Here is a 12,818-nt window from a genome sequence, read left to right on the forward strand (position 1 = left end):
AACCAAGCCTGGTGGCTCACACCTGTGGTCCCAGCCACTTGAGAGGCTGAGGTGGGAGGATCACTTGAGCCCAGGAGGGCCATGCCTCAGTGAGCCGAGATGGAGCCACTGCTCTCCAGCCTAGGTGACAGAGTGAGACCCTATCTCAAAAAAAAGGGGGCGAGGCGGAATGTGGGAGTGGCTTACAGCTGGAAAGTTCTGGCTTGGAGTTTCTCACGAGGTTGCAGTTAAGACATCAGTGAGAACTGCATTATCCGAATAATCCTCTCGCAGGTGGTGTGCTCACACAGCTGACACGCTGCTGCTGCTCTTGGCGGAGGCCTCAGTCCTGTCCATGTGAGCGTCTCCTCTGGGCTTCCTGAGTGTCTGATGACTTGCTTCCCCTAGGGTGAGCAGTCTGAGACCGAGGCAGAAGCTGCCTTCTTATGACCTCCTCACACGCTGGTACCTCCTACTTGACACCCAAGTCAGCTCTGACTCAGTGTGGTAAGGCCTACAGAGGGGTGAGCACCAGAAGATGAGGACAGATGGGGGCTCTCTTGCGGGCTGCCTACTGCATTTATAAATGCCGGTTGGGCATAGGGCCTGAGCTGATGAGAGGCCCCTGTCCTCACAGAAGTCAGGCCCCTGGCAGGGGCACCTACCAGGTGGTGCAGATAAACATGCCAGAGTGGGATGCCAGTGGGCCCAGGACCTGGCGGAGCTGGGCCATCCCTGGAGAAAGGGCTTTGCTGTGGCGAGTGGAGCAAGAGCCTTTGATGCTGGCGGACGGGCCTCTGAGTCAGGGCTAGTTTCTGGCACGCACACACGCTTGCCCACACACATGCACAGAACACCTCTGGATGGACAGACGTGTGCACCGCTGGTGACAGTGTTTACTCACCTTTGTGCTGTTTGTGACACACGGGCATGGGTTACCTATTTTGAAAAGTTCTAAGAAAAATCTAAGAAAAAGGCCCACTTGGGCCAGTGGGTCCAACCGTGGGAAGCACCACTGCAAGCGGATTTGGTGCACCAGCTCTTTCCTCTTGCTATAAACAACGCAGCACCATTTGAGCCTGACGTCATGTTGTCTATTCTGGGTGACCTTGAACCATGCACTGTCTCTTCCCTGGTAGGCACTCATCCGCTTCTTAATCACAGCCGCAAAGCCTGACACTCAGAGAACCATGAACACAGACAGACCCCTTGGGCCAATCACTGTGGAGACTAGCCAGAGAGTGAGGGAGTTAACTGGCCATTCAGAGGGTGAGGATCACTCACCGGCCAATCAGAGAGTGTGGGGCATCAACTGGCCAGAGTGGAGTCAACTAGCCAATCAGAGGGTGAGGGATGTGGCTGGCCAATCAGAGTGAAGGAGTTGACTAGCCAATCAGAGCATGAGGGAGTCCACTAGCCAACCAGAGGGTGAGGGTTGGCCAATCAGAGGGTGAGGGATGTGGCTGGCCAATGAGAGAGTGAAGAAGTTACCTGGCCTGGCTAAGTTCCACACCCCCCAGAACACGTGGAGGCAAGGTGGGCAGGTCTGTTCTGGAAGGGAAGGGGCAAGCAGCACACCCTCCCCACCACACACACTCTCCGGGAACTCTGGTGGTCCCAGCAGTCCCTCCCCAGTGTGTCTTCCTCAGTGTCCTATCCCCAGAGCCCAAGCCCATCTGCCATGAGAGGCCTGAAGTTAGGCTCATACCCCTGGCTTCCCAGCAAACCCCCAGGAGAAGCCTCCTCAGCAGAAACTGGGGGCCAGGAGGAGGAGAGGAAGAGTCCCCCACACCTTTCCTCCCAAGCTGACAGGACGTGTCCACAAAGCCAGCCCCCGTTTCCAACACGGAGACCCAGGCCCCCCTCCCCACTCCCTGTGCTGACCTGGGAATAAGAAGTAGGCTTGTGTGTCTGCAGATGACTTCACAGTGGACACACACACGTGCACACACGCTCTCAGAACACCTCTGAATGGACAGACAGACACGCGCACAGCTGGTGACAGTGTTTGCTCACCTTTGTACTGTTTATGACAGACGGGCATGTGTTACCTATTTTGAAAAGTTGTAAGAAAAAAGGCTTATACTGCACACAGCACAAGTGATTTATGTAAGGACAAATGGGCACAATGGTCCCACATGGAACGGTAAGTGTTCAAACACCAGGAGGAAGAGGAGGCCCCACTCACCCCCCAGATTTGTCCTTACTGGGCCCCAACAAAACTGTGCCACCCCCTGGAGCCCCCAGGAGCTTCCTTAACCTTTGAATCAATAAAGAGACCTAGGGGTGGGGCAGGGTGGAGGAAGATCAAGTGCCAAGAGGCTGCCGTCTTCCCCAGCACACCTCTCAAGACTCGGGAAGGGCCCCCAAACCCCAAACGAGGCCGTTTAGTGCTTCCACGTATTGCACAGGCCCTGGGAACGCTTCTCCTGCAGCGGCCTCAACTGTCCATCTGCATAACGGTGGGCGTGCCCCAGACTTTGTGGCCCAAGGGGACTCAAGTGTGTGCTGGCCATCCCTCTTCTCACCTGTCTCTCCCTGGGACCGGCAGTGGGCCTGTGGGCCTGGGCCTGCAAGCTGAGCCCCTCCCAACCTGGGGTTCTGCCCTTTGTTTAACAAGCCTGCATCCCAAACTCCAGGCCCAGCCCTGCGCCACCCTAGGCAGCCCTGGCCCCTGTGGTCAAGAACCTCTCTCAGCCAGGCCCCCTTTGAGGCAGGCAAGGAGTGGCCCCAAACTCCTCCACCATGGCATGACACCCCCACCCCACCCTTCTGGGACTTCCATCTCTGCCAGCTCAGTGTGCCCACCAGGGCACTCACAATGGCATCCCTCCCCCAGGTTGCTGCAGAGAGGAAGGGTCGGGGGCCGGAAGCAGCAGCAGCCTGTGCCAGGACAAGGACAGAGATCTGGGTGCCTGCTCTCCCCGGAAGCGCTCAGTGGAAAGTACCTAGCAGGCTTGAAAACAAGGGAGGGGGCAGAGGGGCATAACTGGGTCGCTCAGCTCCTTGCCCCCCACACCTGCACATCGGAGGGGGCTCTCGGGCCCTCTCCTCAGCCTCTTCTCCACCAAGCCTGCCCTCCGGGGAGAGTGGACAGAACAGAGGCCAGGGAGGCCTCGGCCTGAGACGGCATCTCTCTGGTGCCAGGTGATCTGGGTGGGTCCCTCTGCCACTCTGGGCCTCAGACTCCCCCTCTGTAAAATGGATAAAGGGTAGCCATTGAGTAGGGCCATTGCAGGACTGGAGAGCAGCATGGAGCCCAGCCCCTCAGCATTTAACAGACACCTACTTTTCTCCCAGGTCCTTAGGAATGGGGGCAGAAGAGGCTCACTAGCCTGCTGGGGAAGGGGCGAGTTCAGGCCACACCCTTGAGAGGCGCCCCCACCCAACTCTGCCACTCAGCCTGTGTCACCTGGGCCACTTACTTCCTCTTTCTGGACTGGCTCTTCTCATCTCTAAGAGGCGGTTGAACCAGTTAGTCCCTAACGAGCCTGCCGGGGCAGGGGGGCCTCCCCAAATATCTACGGAGAAACTTGAGGAGCTGGATTCTTGGCTCTGCCCCCCACCCCTTGTCACCCCCTGGCCCCTTCCTGGTCAGGACCCCAGCCAGGCCCAGAGAAGGGATTCCCAGACTCTCAAGGGGCCCTGGCCCTGACCGCCCAATCCCGGGAGGTGCAAAGGGAAACCCAGCCCCCTCTCACCTCCCTCCCACCTGCTGGGGACTCAGATGACCACAGAGTGGGGGGCTCAGGCTGAGGGTCCAGGCAGCTGAGAGCAGGAGGGCCCCGCTGAATGCCTCCAAGGCACAGGAGCCCCAGGCCAGGGCCATGGACCAGCCGAAGCTGACGCGGACGCCCTGCACGTGCTGTGGGCCATACTGCCGCGCCGTCTCCGCGAAGGCCAGGTGTGAGTAGCTGATGTAGATGCTGACCCCCGCCAGTGTCAGGACACCTGGGGGAGAGATGGGGAGGGCAGCTGCTCAGTGTCTGCTCCGGCCGGCCCAGGCCCAGATGGTCCTGCAGACATGGCCTCAGCATCCCCGGCCCGCTGGCATTCAGGCAGAGCTGCAGGCAGCGCACCGCCCTTCCTGTCCTGGTTAGCCCTGCCTGGCTGTCAACCTGGCCCCCTCTCCCAGATACCACCTCCTGCTTGGGGTCGGACAGGACTAAAGGTAGTCAACTGCATTTGGGGGAGTGGAGCTTTAAGAGCCTCCAATTCAGTCCTCAAACCCCAGAGACCTCATCCCACAAAGCCTCCTGCAAACAGTGCCACCTGCCCCTCAACATGGTTCCCACTCACATAACTGCCCCCCACACACTCTGTACCCTCCATGGCCCCCAGCACACACACGCACATGCACACACACACCTACACGAACACATTCGCACACATTTACACACACACACACACACACACAGAGCCATGGCCTCTGCTGGCAGCAGGGTTGCCCAGTGCTCTGATCAGTATGAGTCCGTGCCCTGCACCCCCGCCTCCTCTTCCTCACACCTTTGCCCTCCCTACCTCTGGGGCTAACGTCCCCCTCCCTCTGACTCCCCTTCCAGAGTCCCCCTGTCCTCCCAGCTCTGAGTTTCGGGCCCTTCCCCAGGGGAGGATGCCTGCCCTGGGCCTTCCTCGCTCCTCCCTCCCACTCTCCACATGGTCAAAGTTGTTGTCAAAGGAATGAAGCCGGGCTTTGCACAGGGTGGTGGGCACCAGGCTTCAACCGGCAGTTCAGGGTCCAGCAAAGAGCTGGGTAGGGGACTCGGCCCATGCCTCCAGGGCATTTTCCTGTCCACTGGGCTTGGAGGAACCAGCCCGGAGTGCCACCTCCTTCCCACAGCTTCAGGCTGATGAGAAAGCCTGTCCTTGGTGCCGACTGTAGGGAAGGTTAGCCAGGGGGGCAGGTGGCCCTGATTTCCCCACAGGCACTTCCTGGGTGCATAGGGTCACCTCTGGGCACTGCCCAGCCAAAAGAAGGCAACTGACTCAAGCTGCCATTCAGGGCCAGGTCTGGATCTCACTGGTGCCCAGTGAAAGGGCACAACCCAGCCTGGTCTTCTGCGATTCCTCCTGGGAATCAAACTTGGGAAGAAGAGTGGGACAGAGAGTGGGGAGAAGAAGGCATGGGGAGGCCGAAGAACGGAGGACACATGGATGCCTGCTCAGCTGGGCAGCGTAGCAACAGAAATTATGGATTTAATTTGGGGAAGAATGTGAAGCCAAATTGAATGTAGCGGGCCCTGGGAGAAGCAGGGGTGGGGGTCAGCCCCCAGCAGTGGGGGCTGAATGTGCAGCAGGAGGTGCCTGTCTCTGCCTGCAGCACTGGCCGCAGCTGCAGCCCAAGGCCCCACTTCCTGGCAGGCCACCCCACCAGCTGAGCCCTCTCCAAACACCAGCTGCCTCCTGTAGCCTGGCCGAGGACACGGCCTTTCTCCCAAAATGAAGGTGAAGAGTAAGCTCCCACACTGGGACCTGAAGTGCCTCCCAACTCCCTGGTGATGGGGCCTGGGCTCAGCTTCTGGCGGACCTCCTTCTCAGCCTCCCACCTCCTAAAGGAGGCCTCCGCGGCTGGCACCTGCAACCTCAAGCTGGGAAACTCTAAAGGACTCTGTCACCACGGGCCCCGTCGGTCCCCCAGGCCCCCCATTATCCTGTCTCAGGGAAGGGCACCCAATCCATCTGGGGCCCTCCATCTCCCTCTCCCTCCCCCTCCTTGCAGTGCTAGTGAGGGATGAGGGCCTAGCTGACACCAGGCAGGTGCCTTTGGTGTGACATCCTGAGAGCCCTCTGTGCTTCAGCCCACAGCTGACCCTCATACTAGGATGGAGGCCCCCTCTGCCTGGGGAGGCTGGAGTCACAGTGGAACCCCCACCCATCCACCAGCTACCTCCAGCCCCTCCACCCCCTAGCTGGTGCCTTTGTTTCCAGGCACAATGCAGAGGGTCCGTGTCCCTGTAAGTTCTTCCGGTTACAATCCCAACCTGATTACTCCCGTCGCTGGCTCCCGAAGGTCCTCTTAATTGGATTTTGAACACTCACAGATGGGCTGCAGGGTCGGATCATTTGGATTCTTCCTGATTTCATTGTCTAGAGGAGACCTTGACTTCAATGTTGTTCTCATGTGGCCTGTGACCAATACCAAGGCTGCTGGTTTCCCCAATCACTGCACCCAGTCGGGCCTCCTCAGTGACAGAGGCCTCCCAGAGAAACAGGGAGGGTGCCCCCAGCCCTGGATGGTCTGCTCCTTGTGGCCACAGCCTCGACAGTGGAGCTGGCCTGAGACACCAGGCCTGGCTCAGGCCTAGCCTTGGTTGACAGGGGCTGCTGAGGACAGACTGTCAGGAGCCCCCAGTCCACCTTCCGCAATAGCCAGTGCTGGGCATTCGGTGGAAACTGAGGAGACAGCACCAGCAGGGGTGAAGGGGAGCCCAGGCCCTTGGCCCTCTCCAGGCCTCAGATTTCTCCCCTGCAGCTGGGACTGGGGGGCCTTCGGAGGAGCACGTGGCCAGCACTCGGCATGTAGTCAGAGCTGGAGCCGCGTCAGCGGATGGGTGGTTACCAGTTACGGTCTCAGCCTGTGCTGGGGTCAAAGCTGAGGCCTCTGGTGCCCCGTCGCACCTGCCTTCGTGCCTGGCGCTGCCTCATCTGTGCCAAACCCCTGAGCCCTTGCTACTCCCACCAGGACAGTGTGGGAACGAGAAGGGTGTGGTGAGGGGCTGGCCCTAGGCCCCCCCGCATTATCTGACTCAGCGGAGCAGGTCCTGGGGTTGCCCTGGAGGCCCTCATGCCCCCCACACCAAGGAGCTTGGACCCTGGTGCTCCTCCCTGTCCCAGGCTCTGACCCACAACCAGAAGCCCTGCTCCTATCACGGTGCTATGGTTTGGTGTCCCAGCCCGAATCGCATATGGAATGGTAATCCCCAGTGTTGGAGGTGGGGCCTGGTGGGAGATGACTGGATCATGGCGGTGGCTTCTCATGAATGGGTTAGCACCATTTCCCTTGGTGCTGTTCTCTGGATACTGAGTGAGTTCTGAGATCTGGTTGTTTAAAAGTATGTAGCACCCAGGGCCAGGTGCGGTAGCTCACGCCTGTAATCCCAGCACTTTGGGAGGCTGAGGCAGGTGGATCACAAGGTCAGAAGATTGAGACCATCCTGGCTAACATGGTGAAACCCTATCTCTACTAAAAATACAAAAAAAATTAGCCGGGTGTGGTGGCAGGCGCCTGTAGTCCCAGCTATTCAGGAGGCTGAGGCAGGAAAATGGCGTGAACCCGGGAGGCAGAGCTTGCAGTGAGCCAAGATCGTGCCACTGCACTCCAGCCTGGGAGACAGAGCAAGACTCCGTCTCAAAAAAAAAAAAAAAAAAAGTATGTAGCACCCAGCTGGGCACGGTGGCTCACGCCTATAATCCCAGCACTTAGGGAGGCTGAGGCAGGTGGATTACCTGAGGTCAGGAGTTCGAGACCAGCCTCACCAACATGGAGAGACCCCGTCTCTACCAAAAATACAAAATTAGCTGGGTGTGGTGGCGCATGCCTGTAATCCCAGCTACTCAGGAGGCTGAGGCAGGAGAATTGCTTGAACCCAGGATGTGGAGGTTGCAGTGAGCCGAGATCATGCGATTGCACTCCAGCCTGGGCAACAAGAGTGAAATTCCATCTCAAAAAAAAAAAAAAAATGTGTGTAACACCTCCCTACTCTCTTCCTCCTATCCCAGCCATGTGAAATACTGGCTCCCTGCCTTGGCCTTCCGCCCGTGATTGTCATTTTCCTGAGGCCTCCCCAGAAGCCAAGCATCATGCTTCCTCTACAGCGTGCAGAACCATGAGCCAATTAAACCTCTTTTCTTTACAAGCCTAGCTAATTTTCGTGTTTTTAGTAAAGAAGGGGTTTCACCATGTTGGTCAGGCTGGTCTTGAACTCCTGACCTCAGATGATCCACCCACCTCAGCCTCCCAAAGTGCTGGGATTACAGGCACGAGCCACTGTGCCTGGCCTAAACCTCTTTTCCTTATAAATTACTCAGTCTCAGGCATTTCTTTACAGCAATGTGAGAACAAATACACATGGGTACCTTCTGGAACCACAGGGAGCCGCCTGCCATGGCTCCATCGCCAGGCTCAGCACCCGCCCAGAAGGGAGCAGGGGACGAGGGCAACAGGAGAGGCAGCACCCCACTCCCAGGACCTGTGGCCCAGGTCCCATCTTTGGAGCCACTCCCCCAGGGCCCCAGACTCACCCCCCAGCAGGAAGTAGCAGCCCGTGATGAGCAGCAGAGGCACGCTCTGGGCCAGGGAGCTGAGCAGGCCGCAGATCCAGCCGCACACGAGAAGGACCAGGCTCAGAGGCAGGACCACCATGACGGCGCGGTGCAGCACTGCAGGAAAGGGGCCTCGGGTGAGAATTCTGGTCCAGGTGGGCCCTTCAGTGCTTGTCTGCCAGAGGACAGTGACATGGTGCTTCATCTTCTCAGGAAAAGCGGCTGACACCCATCTCTGTGAAAACCACTGGACCCTCCCAGTGGCCCCCTCTCACTCTGGCAGGGGCTTCCTAAGGCCAGGGGAGGGAGGTGTCCCCAGAACCCTCCCAGCCCCCAGCCCCAGGCCTCACATGTCCCCCAACCCACCAGGGTGGAAGGTGCCAGCCAGGTAGACAGCAGGCCATCTGGAAGAATGGAGTCCTAAACGGGGAGCCAGGAGTCTGCAGGGCCCGCAGGATCCAGCCATGCTCAGAGCTGCCCGGCTTCCCCAACAACAAAGGGATGAGCCTTCGCCACTGAGAGGGAAACTGAGACGGGAAAACAGGACAGGCTGGGAGCCGGGCACCTGTGGTTAGGGACAGCAGCACAGCACCGGGACAGGTCTGCGTGGAAACGTCCTCTTGGAAATACAGGGGCGATGGAAGCAGTGCTGCGGGATGGGGATGGCTGGGATCGGCCTTGCCTGAATATTTGGAAAGGATGGAGAGGTGGCCACACCCAGGACTCACAGATGAGGTGCTGCACCGAAGTGGAGACGTCCAGGCTTTCACTGGCGAAAGGGTCGACCAGCGGGATGCAGCCGTTCTGCCCTGGGAAACAGAGGCCTCAAAGCCTGGGGCCTGGGCGCCGTGGTGCACCCAGCAGCCTCTCCCCAAGCCCGGGGACCCCCGCGCACCACAGGGCCCTGCCAGCTTCTCTCTCCTGCTGAAACTCGGGGCTGGGACTCCAAGTGGGATGAAAGGCCTGAGACCTTTCGCCTTGTTTATTTTCACGTGCAAGTTATGCCTGCACAGATGCGTGTTTAAAATTTCAAACGCTCCATGGAGGCCCCTTCAGAGTCAGTCCCTCAGGCAGGGGTCCTTGTAATGCGTTTGTGTGTGGAACTCAGGCTTTGCCTGAAAGGAAAAAGGTGTGTGCAAAACGGGCTCCTGGGAAGCCTCGCTCCAGAATCTTCCTGACTTGTGTCACGTGGGCATACATACTCTCTGGTTCTCACACGCGTGCAGAGCCACCTGCATAGGCACATACCTGTGCACACGTGCACACAGGTGCATGTCAGGAGGTCTTTGGAGCACAGTTAGGCACAGTCTGTTGGATGGATGAACACACGGCTCCTAACTCCTCCCCAGTTGCACCGAAGAAGACCAGCACACGCGCACCACCCACGCATGCACTCACTCATATACATGCCCACACACTCTCACATGCACACACATGCACACTGACATGCTCACACACACTCATATTCACATGCACACACAACTACACACACACTCACACATTCACATTTACATACACAGCCAGGTGCTCACACATGTTCATGTTCAGCGCATGCACACATATTCAGATGCACACACATGCTCACTCACACACACATCCCTGCTGTGCCAGCCCTCGCCCTGTGCAGGGGAAGCTCCCCAGGCTGGCCCCAGCTCCTGAGGGGAGCTGGGGGGAATGGAGGGGGCCCTGTGGACCCTCCAGCCTGCTGGGATCCCCTTCTCTCTCCCCGGACTCTGAAGCCTCTGTACACATTTGGAACCCCTGCCCCCACCGCACCAGGAGGTGTGGGATGAGCAGCTCGGACAGTGCCTGACAGGGAGGGGGACAAGGGGCTGCCGGGCCCAAACCCCGGGGAGCGTGATTAAGAAACAACCCCTGGTGACTTGGATGAGGCCCCCCAGCTACGCACCTCGAGGCTTCCCTCCCCCACTCTCGCCCCACAGCCCCCTCCTCCGGCTGTGAGGGGCCCCGAACAGGGCGCCTTCCCTCCCGTAGCCCCTGGGCTGTCAGTTTTTGGGGGAGACGGAGGGTAATGGGGAGGGAGCTGAGAGACACCCTGGGGCAGAGCGGGATGCAAGGGAGGGGTCCTGGGAGGGGGTCTGGCGGGGCAACACGGGCAGGGCGGGGTTGGGGGGTGTAGGAGGGAAGAGGTCGCGGAGGGAGGAGGGCCAGCTGGGTGGCCGGTTACCTTCGCAGATGCGCCAGAGCCCCGAGTGCGAGGAGAGCAGCTCTGCGCGCCCGGGCCAGGCGCTGCCATTGCCGGCGTCCGCCACCTCCAGGATGTACCAGTAGTCGCTGGCGACCGCGGCGGCCAGGAGCGCGAAGCTGAGCAGCGCGCCCAGCCGGGCCATGGGGGCGGCTGGCGGGTGGGGACGGGTCGGGGCCCCGGGGGCGGCGGGGGGCGCGCGGAGCCGGGAGCCGGGGGACGGGGGGGGCGCTGGAGCCGGGGGGGCGGGCGGGCGCGGCGGCGCGCGGCTCTTCTGAGCACGTCCCCGCTCCTGCCCGCGCACTGGCCTCGCGGGCCCCCTGGGGTCGCAGGGCGATCGACCCCACCTCTCTGCGGTCGCCGCGCTCGCCCCTGGGGGAAAGGAGAGGAAGTCGGGAGCCGCGCGGCGAACCTGGGACCTGGGCTCCAATCCCAGCGTCCCCACGGGCTGGCCCCGGGTCCTTGGGCACGTTCCTTAATCTCCCTGAACCCCCGGCTCTTCAACAGCCAAACGGGATGCACCTGCCTGGCCGGGCTGTGCAGGGCTTGAGAGGAGGAGGGAGGGTCCGCCAGAGACCGACCCCAGGAGGATGGCCGGTCAGGCAGCAGGACCACCCACCCGCTCTCCTGGAAGCATAGGAGCCTGGCACGGGCTGGCCCTGGGGTCCTGGTCTGTATCAGTCCTGAGGACCAACCAGACGGCATCCGGTGAAGTGCAGTGGCTGAGCCCCGCGGCTGGGCGGGGGGCTGCGCAAGGAAAAAACCTTGCTTTGGATTCGCTCATAGTCACAAATGCCCCCTCCAGAAAGGCCGGCCTCTGCCTGTCCAGCCACTCACGGAGAAAACAGGCAGAGAGAACCTTCTAGGACAGGCGTGGGGTGTCAGTGGGGGTGGGAGGCAGAGGAGCCGCCGAGAGGCCCCCACCCCACCCACCCAGGACTAGCCCCATGAGCAACCCCCGCGTGGGCAGCCACGCAGGTGGAAGGGACAGGTTGGGCAGCCATCGCCTAAGGTCTGGGGTTAAATCTTAAACGAAGGGGAGGCTTCCTCTGGGTCGCCACACAGGGCTGGGCAGAGCCTGCAGAGAGGGGGTCAGAGGTCTGAGGACATCCTCCCGGATGGTGGCCCGTGGAGGTGAAGCCAAGGCTCTCCTCTTGGGGTGTTTTGGCCATGCTTTCCTCTGCTAGGCTCTTGTTGGTTTGAGGAATATAGTCAGGAAGGAAAAACCAGCCTAGCAGTTATTGAAACAATATTTCAAACGGAGTTCAGACAGAGTGACAGAATGGCTCAGGTATTTTGTAGCCATCCTCACACCTGCAGCACCAGACTGTGTTGCCGCACATGGGCAGCTCTGGGGTTTTCCTGCCCCCTTGGAGCTTGTGTGCCAGAGGACAGTGACATGGTGCTTCATCTTCCCTGACCACAGCCCCTCTCTGGGAGCCTCGTGGCATCCAGCAGCCCTGTTCTCTAGGGGAGGGGCTAGCATGTTAGATCTGGAAGGTGAAAGAACTCAGCAGTGCTCAGAGTAGCAGCCGCCATGAAGGCAGAGGCGATAGGGATAGGGGGTGGGGCCTCTTTCCCTCCCTAAACTCACTACAGCTGGGGAAAGAACGGTGCATGATGAAAACTCGTGGTACTCTGACACTGACCCCGCAATAAAGCAATATAACAAGAATCAGTATTGCTTCGGTTGGATCAACACCTTTGTGCATGTGAAAGATACGAAGTGACTGTGCGGGGAGAACAGAGGAGCCCCATTTGGGCTGCGTGCTCCACGTGTGTCCTCCCGATGACTTCCCTTTCTCCCTCTCTCTCTTTCTCTTTTATCGATTTATTTTGTTAGAGACAGGGTCTCCCTATGTTGCCCAGGCTGGTCTCAAACTCCAGGGTTCAAGTGATCCTCCTGCCTTGGCTTCCCAAAGTGCTGGGATTATAGGCGTGAGCCACTGTGCCCAGCTTCCCCTTCTCTTGAGCTGAGAGCTGGTTTGAGATCTGTTATTGCACCCACATAAAGCTTACGTAGGGCCAGACGTGGTGGCTCGTGCCTGTGGTCTCAGCTACTTGGAAGGCCAAGGTGGGAGGATTGCTTGAACCCAGGCAGGAGGTTGAGGTTGCAGTGAGCTGTGGCTATGATCAACAGAGCGAGACCCTGTCTTAAAAAACAAAAAAAGGCCAGGCACAGTGGCTCACGCCTGTCATCTCAGCACTTTGGGAGGCCGAGGTGGTCGGATCACTTGAGGTCAGGAGTTCCAGACCAGCCTGGCCAACATGGTGAAACCCTGTCTCTACTAAAAATACAAAAATTAGCCAGGCATGGTGGCTCATGCCTGTTATCCCAGCTACTCAGGAGCTGAGGCAGAAGAATCACTTG

At 59.4% G+C, this 12,818-nt stretch overlaps 1 protein-coding gene across 1 annotated transcript; it reads right to left on the reverse strand.

Annotated features, from left to right (window-relative positions):
- Positions 1–1,978: 1,978 nt before the first annotated feature.
- On the reverse strand, positions 1,979–11,451 carry TMEM235 (transmembrane protein 235). The gene is made up of 6 exons (XM_004090480.2): positions 11,381–11,451; positions 10,752–10,819; positions 10,430–10,600; positions 8,221–8,358; positions 3,681–3,930; positions 1,979–3,173 (listed from the first exon to the last, which is right to left on the reverse strand). Exons 1-6 carry the CDS (start codon positions 11,449–11,451, stop codon positions 3,161–3,163), a joined length of 711 nt encoding a protein of 236 aa, XP_004090528.2. The 3' UTR covers positions 1,979–3,160.
- Between the last annotated feature and the right edge of the window lie 1,367 nt (positions 11,452–12,818).

This window comes from Nomascus leucogenys, chromosome 14 (assembly GCF_006542625.1).
Source record: "Nomascus leucogenys isolate Asia chromosome 14, Asia_NLE_v1, whole genome shotgun sequence".
Taxonomy (NCBI): domain Eukaryota; kingdom Metazoa; phylum Chordata; class Mammalia; order Primates; family Hylobatidae; genus Nomascus; species Nomascus leucogenys.